This window comes from Notothenia rossii (assembly GCF_949606895.1).
Source record: "Notothenia rossii genome assembly, chromosome: 4".
NCBI lineage: Eukaryota > Metazoa > Chordata > Actinopteri > Perciformes > Nototheniidae > Notothenia > Notothenia rossii.
Window position 1 is genome coordinate 18,449,285 of NC_136902.1, and position 23,815 is coordinate 18,473,099.

At 41.0% G+C, this 23,815-nt stretch overlaps 1 protein-coding gene across 2 annotated transcripts in view; it reads right to left on the reverse strand.

Annotated features, from left to right (window-relative positions):
* kcnd3 (potassium voltage-gated channel, Shal-related subfamily, member 3) overlaps window positions 1–8,427 on the reverse strand; it is a 106,492-nt gene extending 98,065 nt beyond the window's left edge. Inside the window, exons 1-3 of one of the 2 annotated variants that reach the window (XM_079679459.1) lie at window positions 8,282–8,427; window positions 8,086–8,175; window positions 5,925–7,104 (exon numbers count right to left, since the gene is read on the reverse strand). In XM_079679459.1, the coding sequence (XP_079535585.1) occupies window positions 5,925–7,027 (1,103 nt within the window). In that variant the 5' untranslated portion in view covers window positions 7,028–7,104; window positions 8,086–8,175; window positions 8,282–8,427. Of the gene's footprint in view, window positions 1–5,924; window positions 7,105–8,085 lie in introns of both variants that reach the window. The other variant, XM_079679458.1, reaches the window with a different exon arrangement.
* Window positions 8,428–23,815: the final 15,388 nt, after the last annotated feature.

The following is a 23,815-nucleotide window of genomic DNA, read 5'->3' on the forward strand; positions in this document are numbered from 1 at the left end:
GCAATCCGACTTCTGAGTTCATCTGGCTTATTTTCAATTGATTGAACATTAGCCAGAAGAATACTCGGAAGAGGGGGTCTGTTTTCTTGTTTCCTCAGTCTGACCAGCATCCCGGCGCGGGACCCCCGCTTTGTCTTCCTCCTGCGTCTCTCAGGTAGGACAGCAACAGGTAGCCATGGCGGATCTCCATTGTCTGTCGGTGGGTTTTTGTCCACAAAGTTTCTGATGTGAAGAAGTTCCTCTCTGCTATATTGTATAGCAGAGTTGGTGTGGTCGGCTTGCATGTTGCGAACCATGTTAAAAGCAAACGGCAAAAAGTAAATAAACCAAAACAAAATACGAAAAAGGGCAAAGTTGGAGAGGAGCCAAAAGACAATGCGGCCATCTTTCACGGCGCAGAATAGTTAGTGCCCAGGATCAGTTGAGCAACAGCAGACGTCCGAGTAGATGGTGGGTAGGTAGGTTAGTCTAAAAATATGAATGACCTTCTGTTTCTCCTCAAATATTCCTTCAGTTTGTAATTTTCTTATAACCACATGCACAAAAAACACAATAATACAACTCAAATCATAGCCCAAGTCATTAAACAGGTGTTGTTGTACAAAGTCAAGGCAAGCTGTGAAGATCTGTCTCTAAAGACTTATGTGAAAACCTTAGTATTACAAATGTGACTTCTTCAATCCAAAGGGTTTTAGTAGTCATGTGATGATGAACAAATGGGAAAAGTGAACTACAGTACATGGCAAATACAGTAATACAATAATTCACACTCCAATGTAATGTATGGGTGTCATGACCTCATCCTCGGTCATTATTACAAATACGTTTCAATTAATGTGACTACAGGTCAACCGACTGCTTACCCTGACCCTTGAAAAAGGTAAGATTGCAAACAGACCTAGACTTAATTCACCATGCACACAGTATCTCCGTAACCACTCTCATAAATCCAGGATAAGGGGTCAGTAACATCACATGTGGGTGCTATCTTTGACTCATACCCTCATCACACAATCTAATTACGTAGTAGCACTAACAATGGCCGCCATATTTCTCTTTACTGCCCAAATCAATATTCGTTCATCTGCATTGATCATCACTTCTCACAAGCTGTGGGCTCCAGGATAAATGCTCTATAAATCTTGGTGACAACAAGTTGTAAAAGAGGGTGGAAACACAGATGTCTACACATACAAACACATTGTGGGCACAAGTGAGCAGGAGCAGACAAATCCACGAGTATTACCTGCACCACGGCAGCGTCAGTGTACGTGAAAGGTCTTGTGCGGTTGTCTGGGAGACAGAGAGCAGTGCATTGATCTCAGAGGAGCAGTCATGAAAAGAAGCTGGGGGGGCTTTGATAGGGGCATTCATCATACTAAGACATGGCTATGCTAATGATTACAACACAACCAAACGTTACAGCCCTCATCAACACTTCATCGATTGGAACAGCCTGATGAGTCTGCAACTACTAGACAGCAGGATGCATGTTTGGGTATGTTAACTGCAGTGCTTTTTAATGTAGTGCTAGAACTAGAGGTTTTTTTATTGCTCAAATTATTATACTATTAAACTGTATACAATATTTTTGTTCTGTACTGCATTGTTTACAGACTGGCAAAAAATAACTACAACATTTATAGTTGAAAAGACAAATAAAAGAGACCGTTTATTTCCTTCCATCATTAAGATGATGCTTTGTCAATTATCTATAGAGTAAATGAGTTTCTCAAATGGTGCAGTCAGTGAAAAAGTTTGATAAGAAACAGGTAAAGGAGTATATCAAAAGTGCAGAATTAGCATTTCAATGAACATAATGTTATTACAAAACGCACATGTTTTTTCCTTATGACCGATTAGGATTCATTGGTAGAGGCAAACTATATTATATGTAAGATGGTACACTTCTTGAATATTACTATATTGCATTCATACAGCATTTAGTGGTTCCACTGTGAATTCTTTTTTAGACTTACATTATATCATTAAAATGTAAGCCATTAAAGCAATTCGGTCCCAGTGCTAAGTGTAAACAAATAATCTCTAAACAGATCATGATGAATAAAGGTAATAAGAACAAAACCTTGAGAGTCTTATTAGTAACCATCACAAATTTAAGTGCTAAACTGGGATTATGTACAGTTGTCTCTCATTAGTGTGAATAAAGATCTGGACCTCATGAAGTCTAGAAGGACAAATAATGAAAAACTGAGGTTTAGTTGCAGCATATCTCTCACGAACATAAACCCTCTCTCTCCTCCCATGCCACACAGCAGTTTATAATAAAAACCAACCAAATGTGAAAAATGCACGTAGTTATTATCACTCAAAAAAGTTCAAAATCAATTTGTTTAACAACCTCGAGAACACAATCCCTCACAGGTCCTTTTGCCTTAATGTCTCTGATTTAACTAAAGCCTCACCACTGTGTGCTCATTTGCCGGATTTGAGCTAAGCTTTTTAGCCCTGCAATAGAGTGAGCACAGGGCCCCAAGGATGGCAGTGTTTGTTGGTGGCTCGCTATCTTGCAAGGTTGCTTAAACCTTTTTGTCCAGTTGGTCATAAGGAGCAGCATGGCCTCGAGGCTCTGCCTTTGAAGATTTTAGACTTATTGTTTGTAACAAAACTAATTTACATATCCTCTGCAATTCAGTATTGCAGCTAATATAGCGATTAAGATAGAAGCAATAAATACAAGCCTACAAGCATTGAATGGTTTAGGCCCAAAATACATTTCTGATCTACTGCTCAATTATGAACCATCCAGATCTCTCAGGTCTTCAGGGACTGGTCAGCTTTCTGTGTCCAGAGTCAGAACTAAACATGATGAAGCAGCGTTCAGTTATTATGCTCCAAATATTTGGAACAAACTCCCAGAAACCTGCAGGTCCGCTGCAACTCTTACTACTTTTAAATCCAGGTTGAAGACTTAACCTTTTGTCGCTGCTTTTAATTGAAACTGAGCCGTTGTGTTCATCAGTAAAGTGGAACTTCTGTGTGAACTATTCATATCTTAAACCGCAATGTAACTTTTTATTCATTCATTTTTTCGTTTAATGTTCATTTTATTATCTTTTCTTTTGAATGACTGTTTTTAAATGCCTTTGTCTGAATGTCTTTCATTTTTGTAAAGCACCTTGAATTGCCTTGTGTTGAAAGGTGCTTTATAAATAAACTTGGCTTGCCTTCCTTGTCCACTTTCCTCAATTTTCTCCCTCTCCTCTTAGCACTTAATCCATTTTCCTTCCTTTCTGACATGCTGCTGCCATTGAAGCAACTTCCATCACAAAAAGAAGAGCTGCAATTCCAAAAGCTTTCCACCTGGTCTTTTGTTGCTGAAAAAGGGATTATCGATTCTAGTTGAGTCCGGATTATTGTCGAAAAAACAAAACATTAAAAAAAGCCTCATGTATAAGGCAAAGACAGGGCACCCTTGTTGCTGTGTGAAATACAGTATGTGTTTGCATGTGAACAACACCAAATCTTACATACATCCACAGGAACATTAGAGAAAATGGGAGCACATTAATGAAGCTCAGCGTAAGTTCAACCAGGAAGACCGTCTTTACTCTTCATTTACTATTTCCATGTTACTACGCTCTCTCCTCTCAATAAGTGATCGGGGGCTTAACCAATCACTTTGCTCTATTCCCACAAGCCCATCATAGCGCCCTGCTAGACCTTTTAAATTGACTCTCCCCCTCCGACAGCTGTCATTTCAGGTGATTCAACGCAACCCTCCTCCACCCCTTTTCACCTCCTGTCCCTCTGAATACAGGGTCAAGCTTAGCAACTCCTATTCAGACCGACCCAACTATCCATTCACCACCACCGGTGTCTAGACCCCAGGGGGGTTTCATCGGATCGGTTCTCCCCTCCCGAATGATACTCCTGCACAACGGGGCCTAATCGCCAAAATCACCATTACATTAATTGCGTATCCCTGGCAATAAATATGTATTCTTCTTACATCAAAACCGTCTCTCCTGATTGAATTTCTCATAGTGCAGCAGAAACACCTCAAGCTTAGGCTCACAAGGTAGCAGTAAATTAAATATTAAAGTGCAGATGATTTGAGTAAATCCACAAGGAGAACAAAGCAGAACACACTCTCAACAGTGTAGCCCTAAACCCTGAGGCACCTAGACATGATGACAAGAAGTCAAGAAAACATTGTCTGTGGGAACTGTCTTTCATCTTTTTTAGTAAGACAAGTAGAATTGCTGCAGAGCAGACATTCAAGATTGTTATATTAATTCAAGTTAAAAAAGGAAAGGGCAGGAAAACTTTAAACAAAGATATTACTTTGCAAACTTTGCATCTGGAATCACTGTAAGCCTTGACGGAAACATGCTTACACCATGTCCAGAAAGAATCACATACAATGTATTTTAACATGCACACAATGCTTTATGTCTTGAAACATGCACTAAGACAAGCACTTTCTCTGTGTGTATGCTGAGATTGTGTGTGTTTAAGACGTAAACATAGAGCAGAGACCATTATGTCAGACAGGTTTACATTAGTCAGCAGATGCAGAGGGCCACATCATTAGTCACTGACACCCACTTCTGGACCCAGTTTTATTGATGAGGCCAAGATCAACATCCCCCCCCCCCCCCCCCCACAAACACACCCTCCTCTTTCAAAGTCCTACTGTAAAGCAACATGAGACTGTTTGAGGGTCACATTTAGAGATTAAAAGCTAGCAAAGCAAGTTGCTGCATGTTCACGAAATGAACAACAGTGCAGAGAATGCCACGCCATTTCCCACAATTTAGTTGCTTATCTTACCTTAAATAGCAAACAATCAATCCATAGATGAACACTTGCTCAAGACCAAATCTTTTGGGCAGGTTGTGAATGGGGGGGGGGGGGGGGGCACAATGACAGGGTGCCAAGTGTGTCACAGCAATGAGCTCAGAGCCATTTATGGCCTCCGTGAGTCTGACATTTAGCAGGAAGCTGCAATTTGTCAGCCTCTCAGTCTGACTCACACATCCACAACAGGGGATGCTCATGAAACACATTACCATTAAGCCTAATAGTGCTGCATCACAGAACCGGGAGTATGTATGTGTGTGTTTCTGTGTGCGTGCATGCAGTGTAAAACTAATGATGCATGTGTGGTTCCCCTCGCTGCTATAAAACAACTTGTGGAAATGACTTAAAAATGAAGAAAAACAGGTAGGGAATCAAAAGGAATCAATTCATCAAAATGCTCCTCATGTTATCAACAGACCTAAGCTTCAGATTAACAATAAATCACAATGATGATCCCTGATCCTTGCCCCGAATGCAAACCACTCATTTTACTATTCTGCATCAAAGCCTTTGCACCAAGAGCCACTTAATTTCCAAAGCCAGCAACTAGTGTCACTCATGAAATGTGAGTGGTGGAGAAGGAAGGCTTTTTATCCTGAAATAGAGCATGTCTGCTAACCAAAGTAAATGGTGGAGAGCAAAGTAATAGTATAATAGCTATTCCTCCATCGTCTATCCAATGTTTTTCTTTCGATAAGATTCCTTTAACGTTCCACTTTCCTCTACAATCTCTATTTTCTCCCTATCCCTCTTGTCAGTGATGAGTAAAGGGCATGCATTGGCACAGCCATTACTAGAAGGAAATATCCTGATGGCCTCTCTTTCCCCAGAAAATTACCATCAGCTACAAAAACAGTGAATACAGAAAAGTTAAATTTCTCTGTAGTCAGTTATCATTATACAAAAAGTTTATAAAGTATGTATTCCAAAGGGTGGCGCTGAATTTTGAAGCAGTTCAGTTTTTGGGCCACGCTGTCAGAAACAGATTTCAAGTCGAATCAAACATTTACTCACACATAACAGTCCCAACTGCAATACACATGTGCGCACTCACACACTCACACAAAAGATAAAAGAGGTGTCTGCTTTGCTCTTACCCGAGTGTTGTCATAGTAACGATGGTGTACCAGAAGGAGGCTGGGATGCTGGTGAATTTGCTGGAGCTTGAACCCTTCTCTGCGTAGAACATGACGGTAGCAAAGATAATTATCGCCATAGTGAGGGAGAAAAGCAGGAAGCCCAGCTCCGAGGCACAGCTCTTCAAAGTGTAGCCCAGGATGCGCAGGCCCTGCGAGTGACGGGAGAACTTAAAGATGCGGAACACGCGGAAAACACGGAGAGTCACGAAAGCACCACTCACGTCCTCATTGTCAGTCATCACCAGGCCAATGTAGTAGGGCAAGATGGCCACCACATCGATGATGCTCATGACTGACCTCATGAAGCGGTAGCGACTCGGAGCAGCAAACAAGCGCATCAGGTACTCCACGGTAAAGATCATGACGCAGGCCGTGTCCATGCAGAAAAAGGCCACAGTGTAGCGCTCACCACACGGCACTTCCTTCTGGTTGGGCACCGTACCGCAGGGCACCGTCTCTACCACGTTGGTAATGACGGAAATAGCAATGAAGAAGCCAGTGACGTAGTAGAAGACCAGAGCCATGGTAGAGGTGTGGGGGTTCTCAAAAGCCCTCCACATGGTCTCCCTGAAGGTCATGTTGGGCAGTTTAGCGTCCTTCTTGTCCTCCTGGTCATCCATGAGACGTTCTGCATTCTCCCTCTTCCTATCCTTGTACTCTTCGTAGCAGCAGTCACCGATGATCTCTGAGATGATGCCAAAGAAAGCCAGCTCCTCATCATAGGAGCATATGCACTCGTAGCGTGGATAGTGGAGCTTGCCTGTGCGGTAGAAGTTGAGCACGCTGCGAAACACATCAGGGTCCCGGTCGAAGAAGTACTCTTTGGTCTCCTCGTTGTAGAAGAACTCCTTCTCCGAGCTCCCCAGAAGGGTGTCTGGATAGCGGTCCAGCGTGTTCTTCCAAGTCTCAAAGCGGCGTCCACTGACATTCAGGATGATGAGCTCATCCTGCCGCCTGTTCTTCTCGGCGGGCGCGACTGGCATGGGCAAATTGGCAACAGGCATCCAGCCGATCGCTGCCGCCCTGGCAAAGGGAAGCCATGCCGCTACTCCTGCCGCCATGCTGTGTCTGGCTTGGGGCTTAGGGGGGAACAAGTCCAGCACCTTCACAACCAGCTTGACTTCAGCTCATTCAACATCTAAAGGGAAGAGAGCAAGATAGTTTGTATGGCCAGGAAGGACAGGAGAGCTGTGTGATTATCACAGGAGAGAGGTAGTAAACTATTAGAAAAAAGCTAAAGATAAATTAATGTTACAGATGTGAGAGAAAGGAACATGTTTTTGAAGAACAGATTTAGTGAGGCCGGTAAAAAAAAGGGAATGGAGGTAATAATGAAGACTCACACAAACAATGCAACTTATATCCTAAACTATCCGAAATGGCAATCTACTGAGACAGCAACAACTATATTCAATGGCATATTCAATATCAGATTCAAGCTGAAAAACCTTTGTGAATACAGGGACACGCTGCATTTTCCACCAAGCATCATCATCCTAATAAGTATTCCCAGGCTATATTTCTTAGATTCTCTGAGAATCTAAGAAACTCTATTAGGTCAGAGTTTGGAAGCAGCTTTCTGAGGATGAAAGCTTGTAGTTAAAAAACGAGGGTAGCAAGCAAGGCTACATAACATTGTCTATATTCATAGCATATGTGTGTGTACAGTTTGAGTAGGGGAAAGAGTGTATGCATTACATTTTATTTTGCATATTTCATCTTGATGTAAAGCACATTGTGTTGTATGTGTGAAATGGTAAATATTACAACGTTTGGTATAATTTAATTTAAAGTATAGGTCGTTTTTGCTTAAAATATATATTAGCAGGCACATTTTCAAGGTTGTGGTATCCCTGATAGAGATACCAGCACGAGATTTAAAACCTGTTGAGTTCCAACTACAAAACAGATTTTCCTCTAAATGTATGAAAGCAGTTGATCCACGATGCAAATTAGTTGCATGGAGCCGAATCTAAAACAGCGTTTTTGACGACACTTGAGGACATTTTGGCTTTTACGTTACCCCTCAACCCGGAAAAAGCAAAACCGATTTGCCTAACAGGTTGATGACTTAATACAGCTGCAGGTATCAACAGCTTTATCTTCGATTACAACTCACCGATTGAAAAATTATCCATCCAAAGAAAAACGACCTTGTTCCAGAGCAGTTTAGTAACAAATCGTAGCTTTGGTCTTTCTGAAAGCGTGTCTGGGAGAAAACATAACCAGGAAAGAAGAAGTTATTTTAGCATAGAGGAGAGCGACATTGGGCTACTGCTGAGGTGAAAGCGGAAAAGTACCGGAGACGGACGTACCACAGATGTTTTAATTCAGTTTCCATTATGCGAGAGGAGATTTGATGAGAGGACTCCGCCGTACAGACCGTCTTGCCTTTTGCGGGATGAGTGGTGGGAAGAGATGGAGGAGGAGTAGGAGCGCGCTCTCTCTCTCTCTGTTTTCTCTCTCTTTCACTCTCCCTCGCTCCCTCTCTATCCCTCTCTCTCCGCTCAGGGCGGACTGTGGACCAAATCTGCATTTATGGGAAAACTCGAACAGAGCGATACGCAGAAAGTGCACTAATGATTGAAAAACGATGTACCCATTCGTTGTCGGTGAAAAATAGTTAAAAGAAATATACAACATAATTTTGTCGTCTTCAACAACTCATACAGTTTGTTTCATACCATATATTATTTCCAATTCACCTATCAAAGGCAATTACTGCCAGCTGACTTAACAACAGGATACATCCCAGCAGGGGCGTAGCTGATAATTCAAGAGGGCTGAAACTGGATCACCTTGGAACCTTTACCTTTAACTATTGTAGTAAAAACAGATTAATTGTTTTGGGCCACTCTGAGGCAGCAAAAATAAGTTATGAACAACGACTGCAATTACCTTTTAGATATTGCAAACTTGTTAGCAAACATTGCTGATTTCCAAATACAGCAGTTATGAAACAACATTATACATTAAGAGATTGTAATATACAACATAATGATTTTTCTTTTACCCTTTAGGTTTGTCTGGAAAATATTGGCTGTTGGGAGCTACATGGTTCACTTTATTTACCCGAAAGTTGCTCACTGTCTGTCTGCTGTTTGGTGTTGAGCAGGTTCAGTATGTTTTTAGAGCTTTTGTTAAAAAAAGAGGCCAAAATGCTGTGAGCAGTGAGAGAACAAAAAGGGTAAAATTGTAAAGCCAAGAAGAGCTGAGGGTTCGTTTTTTCTTTATCATACTGTAGGTTCCTTGCTTCCCTTTAACATTGTCATATTCTTTCATATTGTCATTTGATATTATTCATTTTATTTTAGCAGGCTTTTTCTGAATCCTCTTTACGTGTCTCTCTGTCAGGTTTCCTTAGATAAATCATTTTTCATCAAAGAGACCGAGTCCAAACAGTGGCGAAGATAATTAGACCCGAACAGTCCTAACAAAGAGAGAATACTGGCTACATCTGTAGTTTGATAATAATTTACCAAGATCGAAACTATTTCCAAAATCAATTTGTTTTTATGCTCTGGAGGATAATAGAAATAATAAAAAGTGTATTTTCAGCACTTACTCCAACAATAAAATATGCTGTGGCCATCTGGGAAAGATAGATACAAAATGTCATTTTTAAACCAATTAAGTTTTTGTTTGGCAAATTCTAAAATATGGTAATAATTGTCATTTTTTGCGATAGATCTTCTGATTTTGAAATTGATTATGATGCACAAAGTGATCAGAGGCAGAACCTACCTGACCGCATTAGACTTAGTATAATTTTGCACCCGATACGACCAGATCTTGCTTGCTCTCAGTTTCTTAGAACCATGTGCTGCAGTCAGGGTTCAGTGGATCTCTATACTCTAGAGACACTACCTTTCAAATAAATACTATAGTATAGAGCCAACATAAAACATTAATGGAGGGCATGAACCTCACCACATCTGACAATATTTTTCTGACCAGACAGAAAGCTACAATAAAAAAAGGGAAGCTTTTTTTATTTATTGTGTCTCTTTAGCAGGCTGAGTCTCAGCAACAGTAAATCTCAGCTCTTGATATTTTCTGTTTGCATTCTTTTCCTGGGACCTGGGAGACTAGAGGGTCTGGTGATCATCTCTACATGTAAGTTTACTCGTGAAACCAAAACAAAACAATAGGCTTCCAGTGGAAAAGCTCTCAGAGCAATCAATGTCTGCACTGAAAAATAGCAGGTGCAGCACGCATATATGTACAAATATAACATTCGTACTCATATGTCCAATACTCTACCTCGTAAGACAAAATAAGTTAGTGTATATACTATATAATTCCTTTGGGTAGGCAGTGTATGCACACACAGTACTGGGTTAGTTAATATTCTGATGGACATACAGGAAATTATCCAGTTTGAATGTGTCAGTGATCTCCAACATGTCACTCAAGCTTGAATTATGTGACATGGCCATCAATAGTAAAGCTCATAACGATGGGGAGAATAATTGTTGTATAGTCAGTCATTTATATTCAAACTCAGACAGTGTCAATGTCTCGGTCCCCACATTATTCAATGATTTGCAGGACAATATGCAACCCTAATTGAGTCAACAGGGATCCTACTCCGACAATACTTACATTCCGTTGGAATATCAATAGGGTCAGGGAACACAGCTCACACACACTGCAACACATATGGCTAGCTCATTATGGTTTATGGATATGTATGTGCATAATGTGAACCATTAACCCTTTTACACACACCATATTACTTACCATAAATTCACTCACAGTCTGGGTTGAAAAGGTCAACTTGGTAGTGATTGTTATTTAGACGATTCAGCCACACACATTTACACGCATACAAAAACATATTTATTTACGCCTCTATACCCTTGAAAAGCTACCCTTAGGAGCACCTTTCACTCAATGAATTCCCTTACTGTAAACTGACCTCACCTTGTGAAAAATGTCCCTGCTCTAAAACCTGGACGTGCTGTCACAAAGATGGAATAACACACACACACACACACACACACAACACACACACACACACACACACACACACACACACACACACACACACACACACACACACACACACACACACACACACACACACACACATACACACATACACACACACACACACACACACACACACACACACACACACACACACACACACACACATACACACACACACACACACACACACACACACACACACACACACACACACACACACACACACACACAACAACAAAGAGACACAAACTGCACAGAGACCTTTTCAAAGGATAAGTCTCTGAGCGGTTCCGATAATTCAAATGTCACTGAACAACAAGGTGGGTTGAATTTCATGGTCAACTGCCCTCTGTAATTACCTGAAGACACTTCACTGACATTAACATAATAAATCCTCTTTGTCCTGCAGTGCCTCGAGAAACAAAAGCTAGTTAAGTTTCAGTGACAAAACTTGGATGATTAGTTGAGTGAGTATCTATTTAACGGTGGTCCTGAGGGAGACAAGTGCCAATATTAGTGGAAAATCGTCCGGCAGTGAATCCTCACTGAGCCCATCGCCTTAAAAATAGTATGCCTATTATGTAATGTGTGTGGTATCGTACAGATATGATAGAGATGTCCATCTAACACTTGAATAAAAGCGAGTTTGCCAAAATGCTGAGGTCACTATCCCCCACTAATAAAAGCCATACCTTTTGCAATATAATGAACCATGTGTGACTGTGGGATAATTTCCTGGAAAAGCCACAAGCACTGTTTGTCTCTGGAAAGTGAGCCCTAAAGAAACACTTGCAATTATCGCTTTTCACCATAGATGCCACCAAATGTAGATATTTGAGATGGTAAATTCAAGTTTCTGTCCCTCAGTTTATGTTGTGAAAATGTTGTTTCACCTCTTCACTGAGCTGTAAAATATGTCAAACTGAGTCAAGATTTAAAGGGGACCTATCATGCCAAATGCAATTTTGTACGTCTTGTATACATGAATATGTGTCCCCGGTGTGTCAGGGAACTCACCAAGTGTCAGAAATCACAACCCTCTCTCTTTTCCTCTATACCAAAATCTCTAAAAACGGGGCTGCAACGGAGCTGATACAGATTTGAATTTTTCTGACGACAGAAAAGGGGTGCTCCGCCTATATGGGCAACTCTCCACCTATCAGGGGAATGGGGGGTTGGGCCACGGCCATTGCTGCTCGAAAGCGCTGGAGACGCTGTAGTACATATGCCAGGCCTGTAAGTGGCGCTGTAGTCTGCCACAAAAGCAGCGAAGAAGACTTCTCACAGAATCAGCCCTTGCAAAAACAGGGCCTTGAAAATAGCAAATAGAGCTAAATGAGGCATGGCTAAAATGCATGATCTGCTTGGTATTTTGAAAAAAAAACTTCACAGACATGTTTTATATATGGCCCTACAATATATTATTCAAATAGGTCCACTTTAAAGGTCACCTATCATGCTATTTTTAAGCAACAGCATACTGTAGGTCTCAGATACAGTGGGGCAAAAAAGTATTTAGTCAGTCACCAATTGAAAAGTTCTCCCACTTAAAAAGATGAGAGGCCTGTAATTTTCATCCTAGGTATACCTCAACTATGAGAGACAAAATGAGAAAAAAAAAAATCGAGAAAATCACATTGTCTGATTTTTAAAGAATTTATTTGCAAATTATGATGGAAAATAAGTATTTGGTCAATAACAACATTTCATCTCAATACTTTGTTATATACCCTTTGTTGGCAATGACAGAGGTCAAACGTTTTCTGTAAGTCTTCAGAAGGTTTTCACACACTGTTGCTGGTATTTTGGCCCATTCCTCCATGCAGATCTCCTCTAGAGCAGTGATGTTTTGGGGCTGTCGCTGGGCAACACGGACTTTCAACTCCCTCCAAAGATTCTCTATGGGGTTGAGATCTGGAGACTGGCTAGGCCACTCCAGGACCTTGAAATGCTTCTTACGAAGCCACTCCTTCGTTGCCCGGGCGGTGTGTTTGGGATCATTGTCATGCTGAAAGACCCAGCCACGTTTAATCTTCAATGCCCTTGCTGATGGAAGGAGGTTGTCACTCAAAATCTCACGATACATGGCCCCATTCATTCTTTCCTTTACACGGATCAGTCGTCCTGGTCCCTTTGCAGAAAAACAGCCCCAAAGCATGATGTTTCCCCCCCCATGTTTCACAGTAGGTATGGTGTTCTTTGGATGCAACTCAGCATTCTTTCTCCTCCAAACACGTCTAGTTGAGTTTTTACCAAAAATTTCTATTTTGGTTTCATCTGACCATATGACATTCTCCCAATCCTCTTCTGGATCATCTAAATGCTCTCTAGCAAACTTCAGACGGGCCTGGACATGTACTGGCTTAAGCAGGGGGACACGTCTGGCACTGCAGGATTTGAGTCCCTGGCGGCGTAGTGTGTTACTGATGGTAGCCTTTGTTACTTTGGTCCCAGCTCTCTGCAGGTCATGACTAGGTCCCCCCGTGTGGTTCTGGGATTTTAGCTCACCGTTCTTGTAATCATTTTGACCCCACGGGGTGAGATCTTGCGTGGAGCCCCAGATCGAGGGAGATTATCAGTGGTCTTGTATGTCTTCCATTTTCTAATAATTGCTCCCACAGTTGATTTCTTCACACCAAGCTGCTTACCTATTGCAGATTCAGTCTTCCCAGCCTGGTGCATGTCTACAATTGTGTTTCTGGTGTCCTTTGACAGCTCTTTGGTCTTGGCCATAGTGGAGTTTGGAGTGTGACTGTTTGAGGTTGTGGACAGGTGTCTTTTATACTGATAACGAGTTCAAACAGGTGCCATTAATACAGTTAACAAGTGGAGGACAGAGGAGGCTCTTAAAGAAGAAGTTACAGGTCTGTGAGAGACAGAAATCTTGTTTGCTTGGAGGTGACCAAATACTTATTTTACCGAGGAATTTACCAATTCATTCATTAAAAATCCTACAATGTGATTTCCTGGATGCTTTCCCCCCATTCTGTCTCTCATAGTTGAAGTGTACCTAGGATGAAAATTACAGGCCTCTCTCATCTTTTTAAGTGGGAGAACTTGCACAATTGGTGGCTGACTAAATACTTTTTTGCCCCACTGTATATGCAAATATATAAAAAACATGTCTACAGTATGAAGTGTTTTGCTCAAAATACCAAACAGATCACCCATTCTAGACATGCCTCATATCCCTCTGTTTTAGCTCTGTTACTAAAGTGCTGATTCGGGGTATAAAGCTTTAAAAAAAGAAAAAAGAAAGAGAGGGCAGAGCTAATGCCTGCTCATGCCGGACCGGCAGATACTGTCTAAATGCTGCGGTGATGAAACACCATATCATGTTCAAAACCACATCAAGGATTATTTCTGAAACAGTATGGAGCTCAAATGCTTTTTCTCTTGCGGGTTTACCGCAAGTGGCTGAGTACCTTTTTATATCATGCTTTTTTACACATTCTCTCTCCTGTACAAGTTAGCTCTGAGTGTTAGCGTTGCTTGCTAATGTAAACAACAGTGGCGAGCCGTCAGGGCCCTCTAGGCCCAGAGGGCCTAAGATATTCAAAAAAATTATATTTGAAAACATTAAAAAATTAAAAAATGTTTTGTTACATTTTTCATTAGTTTTACCAAAATACCTTGATTTAATTGTATTTAAAATAACATTTCCAAAGAAATAAATCCTTTGAATCTGCATGTTCAGTTTCTGTTGGAATGTGAAGGGTTAAATGCCGTCTCTGCTCTCTCTTGTTGGTCCCTCTCTACATTCACAGAGGGCCAGCTATAGTAACTCAATAGGCGCTTTCACACCGCAGTACTTTTCCCACAAAGGTTCATGAGAACTTAGTTAATCAGAACTAAACTAAGTACAGATCGCGTTCACACCGGAATAAGTCCCTGGGGGTGGATTAGGCAAATGAAGCCGCTGACGTCACTTCTTCTTCTTCTGCTTTCGGTTTACTGGCAGGCCGCAAACAACTGCGTATACTGCCGCCCAAAATCCCCGGCCGGAAGTCCCCGGAGTTGGGGACTGGCTTCAGTAGAAGCTACTGGGACTCCCAGCAGCTTCTACTGAAGCTTTCCGAGTAAATCGCCAGAACGCCGACGCCTCCTCATCTCCACCGCTCCCATGTTTCATTTTGTGTTGCCATAAATTAGTCTCTCTGCGTTTCTGCGCTGGGCTAATGCTAATAATGCTAATGCGAGGATAATAAAATGGTGGCTTCACAAAACTTTTTTTGAGTTTTACGGGGCGTGGTTTGCAATCCGCCCAGCCAATCAGAAATATAGCTCTTTTCTCACAAGAGAGCCGCATGAGAGTCCCTGCTCTCTAGCAGGGACGGAAAAGGGGGTAAAAAGGTTCTCATGAACAAATTTTAGTTCCGGCTCTTTTTGGTGTGAACGCGACATTTCGGAACTATATCGGAACTAAAGTGGGAAAAGTACTCCGATGTGAACGCGGCTAATGAGAGAGTAATGTCAAATGACAGTACAATTGGCCAATCATATCTTCCCTCTAAATGAGCGGGCTTTATTTTCGCGGACTTTATGACAAGTTCCACCTGCTGTGAGGTCTATGCAAGTGGTGCAGTGACGCGTCCTTAAACCCGGAAGTAAGCCGCGCTCGGATTCCCTGGGCCCTGGCCCCGTCTCAGGTCGGTTAAATGAAATCTTTGCTTCCCTCACTTGCGTCGTTTCCCTGTGTTTAGTCCCTCCCTCCAGGGAAGCATGGAGGGACGCAAGGAAACCACGAGAAGCAGGCAAATGAGTTTTAAGAGCAATGGGACGTCCTTTCCTCCGGAGCGTCACGTGAAGCGACGTCCGTTTGTGATGACGCGGCACAGCTGTTCGTCTGACAGCAGCTCTGTCCCCGTTATTTTCACAAACACCCCTGCCACACATTTACTGACACAAACATTTGTATCATCTGTTGTAGTCCCCAATAAATAAAATCAAATAAGAACTCATTCTCAAAAAAGATAAACGCCATTCTTAAAATGTATAAACGAACAATAGTTTGATTAATATTGATTAGAGTGCACAATAGAAATAAAATAATTGAGAGAAGAAAAATATATACATTATCTCTCAAAACCCAGTTAGATTAACATTCATTGGATTGCACACTTTGTTTGTTTGTGTGGATATGTAGCACATTAACATTTTAATAGCACTTATTGACAGTGTTGGGTGTAACGCGTTACAAAAGTAACGGAGTTACAGTAATATATTACTTTTTGCTGTAACGAAGTAATGTAACGCATTACTAATGAAATGTGGGTAATATATTACCCGTTACAATGCTCAGTAACGCAGTTACAACACATTTTAACCCGAAATTAAATGGTGTTTTGTTTTTTAAGAATGTACTAACATAGCGAGACATTCCGACACCGGACAAATTGTGCGGGTAGATTAGTAAACCTGGTGTTTACCCTTCAGGCTTCGCGTCGAGATCTTCGGGGAAGTTGAACGTTATGCAACCATTCAAAAAAGAGAACGTAGCGAAAAATACTAACAACAAATTGTGTCAGGTGCGCGTGACCTGCTCCGCTGCGCGTGCATCATTTCCAAAGTGCTTCCACAGCAGTGACACACATCTGATGTGTGGATAATCATTTTTACGAAAATGGTTAAAGCAACCATCACTAAACGCCAGCAACACTGCATCTACTGCAGACAGTAGCAACAGGTCAGATGCGGACATCACGTTACCCTCCGTTGTGGACACTAGCTTACTCCCGCCTGACTCGCCGGCCCCGGAGCAGCAGTCTTCGTCGCCCGAAACTACGCCGCCCCTCTGCGGCCCGCAGGTGCCAGGTATATCTAAACAACTACCCGCCTGTACAGTGGGGTAAGGCGGTCATTTTGCAGCTTGTGGTATAACAATAGACAATGGCTAAAATATTCATGTGAAAATAGTACCATATTCTGACATGCCTTTAGAAATGTTGGGTCAAAAATAATGCATACAATAGCACAGCCTTCACCACGAATGGCTAAAAAATATCTCATATCCCAAGCTTATTATCAACGAGCTGATGTTGCAGCTGAAATGTTCTCCAGGTCACAAATTCAACCTCACATGATGATGTGATACCAGTTTTCAAGCACAGTAAATATTCTCTTCCCAGCGTATATGATGGGACCAAGGTGATGATGTAGTAGGCTACATGATTTTAAAAATACTTTTGCCTTTCAATGTTTGCCATTTCAAACCATGAGCATGGTTTAAATAATATTTGCCTTGATTTACAATATGTTAACCTTCATTATAGTCCTTGACAGCGGTCTGTACTGCTGTATTAACAACGTGTCACATGTTAAGAATTTACAATCAGAATCGAGTATTCAACTAAGCCCTGTAATACAAGTTGTTAGTAGCCTTAAGGGCCTACACAGTTGTTATGCTATACCACATTGCCCTTCACTGGATGCATAATGAGCTGCACTAAACTACATTTTAGCATTTAAAATACCTAGCTATTCTTTTGCGGTTATTTTGGTGAAAGTAACTAAAAAGTAACTAAAGTAGTGTAACTCATTACATTTCAGAGACAGTAATATTGTAATGTAACTTATTACTTTCAAAAGAGAGTAATAAGTAATATGTAATATATTACATTTTGGAAGTAACTTGCCCAACACTGCTTATTGACTGACTGAATGGAAATGACTGTAAATGAAAATATAAAACGAAAAAAGCGATCATGAAAATGTTTCCAAGAAATACAATTATTTTTGACCACTTTGTTGTTCAGATATATCACATATTTGTTACGCAACGATACATGAATTGAAACAAAATACAGTTTAAACTGAGGAGTGACTCTCGTGAGTTTCATTTATTTTCTTCACTCCGCTGGGGTACTGCTCTCATGTCAAGAAGAAGAAGCATGAGATCAGTGCATGCACTGCATCGTCAAATCAGTGAGCGATACACAGTAAGGGGGCGGGGCGAGTATCTGAGGATTTCATCGGAGGATGGACTGGTGGTTCCTCCATTATCGCTCCTCCATTATCGCTCCTCGCTCCTCAATCCTCGGTCCTCGGTCGTCCGGCAGAAATAAGAGCCATGGGACGGTACTCAAGATGGCGCAGACAAATCAACTTCCGGTGAGACCGAGGACCGAGGAGGAAATGAAAATAGTCGACCTGAGACAGGGCCATTGCTCTTAAAACTAATTTCCCTGCTTCTCGTGGTTTCCTTGCGTCCCTCCATGCTTCCCTGGAGGGAGGGACTAAACACAGGGAAACGACGCAAGTGAGGGAAGCAAGGATTTCATTTAACCGACCTGAGACGGGGCCCTGGTTATGGCTAGAAAGGATCCGTCTTGTGTAAAACTCTCGCGAGAGTTTGGCTGAATGTCACGTGGCTGAATGTTTACGTTTGGCAGGCAGCCTTTCAGTTATGATCGTTAATATCAGTGGGCCACAGCAAATGATGGTGAGAAGCTAAACTATCTATTAATTATTTCAATGACAGGGAGTGTGATCGTTGAAATAGGGTGTTAGCGGTCTTGCTGGTGTTCAAAGAAGAATGACAACACTGTAGATCACCAACACTATGGTTTATTTTTTATTCACAGGCAAGTCAACGTTGTCGCAGTAAAAGTCCCAAGATAGCTCCTGGTGCAATAAAATGTTCCCTTGCAGTGTTTTACTATTAAGTCTGATGTTTCTCTATTAATATTGCTGCTGCATTAATGTGTATGTTGCATGATGTTACTGCTGTAGATGTGTTTCCGAGCCACTCCGATTACAACGAGAGTTACAACGAGAACCTGACGTTATATTTACACTAGACGGATCCTTTATAGCGATAACCGGATTCCCTCGACAGAAAGCAATGGGATTTCTCCATAGGATTTTGGAAAATAGCTCGAAATAAGGTCTGTGGAAAACGAACCTGTTAGATAAATGCACGTTTTGTTCAGCCGGATAATATCCACATGTCTACCCTACTTTTATTATTTTCGAATCATAAATCTAATCGATAGATTTATGATCGATAGATTTATGATCGATAGATTTATGATTAGCATAAGTTCGTTCATGATGGCTCACTTCAGTGATAGTGATGACATCGTTGCGAAATTATTAACCGAGTCATTTTCAAGATTGAGTTACAATGATAATCTGGAGTGGCAAAGGATCAGCTGAATGACCCGCAAGTGCTTCATCCAAAAGGACAGGAGGATGGACTTTGTGTTTAAGTGATTTGATCATCAAAGGTAGGCCTAAGTCATTTTCAATGTGGGCCCCCGTGCCGACTTAATTTATTTGTAATTGTTACTTGGCTGTGGGTGCCCTGTCATGATAGGTGTTTATATAAATGGTGTTGTTTTGTGTGGTAGAGGGTCGCTGTCATTGATGCGTTTTGCACCAAGGGCCGCTGTTTTGATATTCCGCTGAAGTATACGCTGTAACGTAATATCTCTTATTTTTAAGAGGGAAGGAGGGGGGAGGGTCAGAGGGCCTAGGTATAAAAGTCACTGGTAAACAAAGACCATATTATGTCCAAAACACGTCGGGAATTGATTCTGATAGCAACTTTTCTGATAGGGCCGTGGGTGGCGTAATTCACGTCATATCGGATGGCAAATCTGGATCAGCTCCGTTGTATCCCCGTTTTCAGAGATTTGGGGAAAGAGAGGGTTTTGTTTTCTGACACTGATAGGTCCCCTTTAAAACCAATGCTTGTGCATCATTTCAGAAGTTTTACGTAACAACTTAAAATTCTGTGTGTTTGAATAATGCTTTGACAAGCAATTTGAGACTCAGAGACTTACAAATATTAAATTATTGGTTATAGATTACGGTTTTTATTTTTGCAATCTTTAGTGAGAATTATACATTAATCTTTACATACATCAGGCCATGGTGACCTGCTTTTTTTTAAATGATCGTTTAGAATGAATATATGTAAACTGGACATACATCTTGAAGTGGGAAGCCCTACTCTTGCTCTGTTATGCTTGTGGAATCCAAGAATAGTACTGATCCCAAGGTGATGTGATTTGTGTGAATTTGTCTTTCAGCAACGTTTAAAATACTCTGTGAGAGAAGCAACTTAAATGCTCTGTTGTGGCCTCCAAAGAGTAAGCAGCTCTGTTGTAATGAGCACAGTTTACTGCTAGAAAGGCTGAAGTAAGGGTGACACTTAATTTCCCTCTTCTAGCACGCTCACTGCTGTTACCTTGATACCTCTGCAGCAGAAGGCGGATGGACAACTCAAGGCTGACACACACACACACATACACACACAGTTTAGTAAACACAACTTCATATTTAAATGTAAAACCCATATTTCCCCCGTATGCACTTTCTTCGCATTAATAAACTCGGAGGCTTTTGTTTTGACATTTCCCTTGTTGTACATTTGTTTGTTTGCTAGCCTTCCTTGGCTTTCAATTATTTATAAATTCCCACAACCTGCCTTCTTAGTTTGTCTAATCCCCATTAGGTATCTGAAATCTTCCTTTGGGGATTTACTCTCTGACTGTGGCAGAGTTCATCCTTGGTGTGCCAAACACTGACTTGGCAGCCCCTCTGTCTACTGTTCAGGGAGGCAGGCAGTAGCACAGGGGGGGTTATAGATGTGCTCTTGGCCACCTTCCAGCACACAAAGAGACTAAAACAGCAGATCCTGCACCCATTCCAACCCTGTAAAATGTCACGCTTTGTGTACTGCTACCCAAACTGAGTTGGCTCTTACGAAAGGACCTGGGGACCACTGTTGCCAGAGCAGACTCTACGTATTACCACAAATCAACTTTTGATATAACTATATATCCCTGTGGTCTTTGCTGGAAAGTTGCAATAAAACACTGTTGAATTTTCACTTGTCAATCAAATAAGAAGGCTCAGAGTTGGACGTTTGTTGCTCAAAGGTACAGGGCTAAACCGAATGAAAAATATATGATTTTGCCAATAAACAAGAAAGACTGATTTCCACCGGGCTCATGTTTAGGTAATGCGAGAGCCAACAATACACTTGCTATGAGCAAATAGGCTGGAGGATAATTTTAACCCCCAGGCAGGATGCTGCTGGGAGAAAAACCATGAAATTCACCTCTGACTCTCAATTTTCTCTTTCATCACTCTGCACCCTGGGGAAGAGCAATCAGAGGTGTAAAGAGGTCATTGATATTCTGGACATATACTGACTCTCACAGAAAAAGTAGCACCAACACACGCCTGACCTCCCTGTAAACATGCAGACAAGAGCTTGTTGTATTATTATGAATAAAGAATGTCTGATTTCTTTCCACACAGAATACTGTATATTCATGGATGTTGCATTGTGTGCTAGCATCTTCCAAAGGCACTTAGGAAAATGTAAAAAAAAGAACTACAGCTTTTCAACGCTTATGGCACCTTATATTGCTGCATATTAATCTAAGCATCACATTTTGCAAGTTATGTTGATGAACTGGCCTTCTGGCATCTAATAACCTTTAAAAGTTCTGTACTTATGCAGTACAATGAATTGGGCCTAAAACAACAAGTTCTAATAAACAGAGCAGAAGATCAAACGGTAGCATAATACTTCCTTGTAAGGGCTGATTTTATCTCCACTAGGTCTTACACTTTGTAATGTAGTGTGTAACTGCTGACATTATGAAACAGAAGCGCATTGTTGACTCACTTTAAAGCATGCTCACGAGGCATCATTTGCCATCCAATTACGTTGTGATGAGTGCATTATAATGAAATCGGAATATGATTTAAAATACATTATAATCATGGCTTAAGTTCTTACGTCTGCAGGCTAAAACTCTTCTTGCACATATCTTTTACTAAAAATCATAAGCAAGAGATTGATCCCTATATCATGAATTACACATACTAATTAGCATATAAAAAGTAATTCTCCAATTCTGATCAGGACCACATTGGCAACAAGCCAAGTAGTACAATTGAGGTCTATAACGGGAGATAGGTCCCTCAGCATGTCCAAGTCTAAATAGTGTTTCTTCCCATTTAGTTGTGATTGATAGACCATGAAAGGGAAGGCACACACATGCAATATGCCAAGGTGTGAAGACCAGTAAATAAATGCGATATGGTGCAGTGAAAATACCAGAAATATTTGGTGTTCACACATCAACTGGATTTAAAAAGTCATCAGTGTGTCTGAAGAACTGTGCTCTCAGAAGAAATGCTGCAGAAGGGTAAATAGCTGCATTAATCCACACATTTGCACAGTTTACATTACATTCAAACACTGCTCGCATACACAAACACAGCTATGAAGGGTAGCCTACTAACTGTCTGGAGGAATTCAGGGTTGCTCAAGGACAGTACTGGCGATTGAACCAATAGGCAACCATTTACCCGATAACCCAGTTTGTTGTGTCTCATCAAATGTGTTAGTTATGTTTATGTATTTTTGTATTTTTCCTGTTTTATTGTGTACTACCTCTTGTCTTTCATTTCAGGCCCTGTTTCTTCCTGCCCTTGTGTATTTTTCCCGCCATCATCAGTGTCTGCCCCGCCCCTGATTGTTTCCACCTGTTCCCACTCACCTCATGTTTAAATAGTCCTGTCTCTCCCCTGTCCTGTGTCAGTTCGTCTTGTTTGTTTCCCCGAATGGTCGTGCCAAGCCTCATGAGCATGAGTGTAAAGTAGGCACTTTGTCAACATGCAACTTTTTAATGTGGAACTTTTCATTAAACTTAACCATGAATTATTCATAAGGATTTCAAATATCAAAGGATGCATGATTGATAGCAGGATAGAATTACTGTAATAAAACATGATGATAAAAATGCATGGATATGCTATTGCAGAAACACAGATTTTGAATAATTCAACCCTATATTTCTTATGAGCTGATATCCTAACCTTCTGACAGAGAATTACAGTCATCAGACCAAGAAGCAATGTACCTGTCAGAGCTCTAACACAACATGTACCTTGAACAGACACACTATTGCATTAATTAGACAGAGTCAGTGTTGAAAACAGAGCCAAGGGACACACACCCGAGTGTATCAATTTCAGGCAACACACACACACACACACACACACACCCCCACACACACACACACACACACACACACACACACACACACACACACACACACACACACACATCCATACGACAGCCTATGTTACTTTACAAGGTCAGGAATGAGATACAAAGGATGTTTTTTCTAGTTGCAATCCAAACACCTTTCACAGATCATTCACACACATGCTATAATGGAACCAATATGGCAAAAAGGGTATATATTATTTAAAACAGATAGCACCCTAAATCACGCTGCCAGAACACAAAAGCTCTGACCTTTTCAAGTGAATATTTGATAGTAAAAAAATATCAGATGGACAGGTAAACAGAGGAACTGACTCACAGTGAATTTCTTTGTTTACTGTAATCCATGCAAACTGTGTGTCTCCAGGAATGCTTCAACTCATATCTTAACAATTATTAGACAAATTGACAGGAATTTGACAACATATATCTGACATGAACACCCCTACATTCTTATTCTTCCTCAGCAGTGTGGGTGATATTAAAGTTAACACACAAAAGTCAAAATACTAGTTTAATTTATGAGAACATTTCTTCAAAGTTGAGCTAATTCTTACAATGTAAATTATCAGTCACTGAGAATAGACACCTCAAGGTTCAAGGTTCAAGGCTTTTATTAGTCATACATACATAGCTACAGTGTATTTATGACGATTACAATTTCAGGTCACAGGCTCCTCCAACAGTGCAACACAATAAAAACAGAAAAATAGGAATGCAAGTAAATGCAAAAAGAGAAATAGTGAAATAGTGCAATAATAGTCTATATACAAGTGATTGGAATATGATATATTAAATACATAATTTGTAAGCCTCT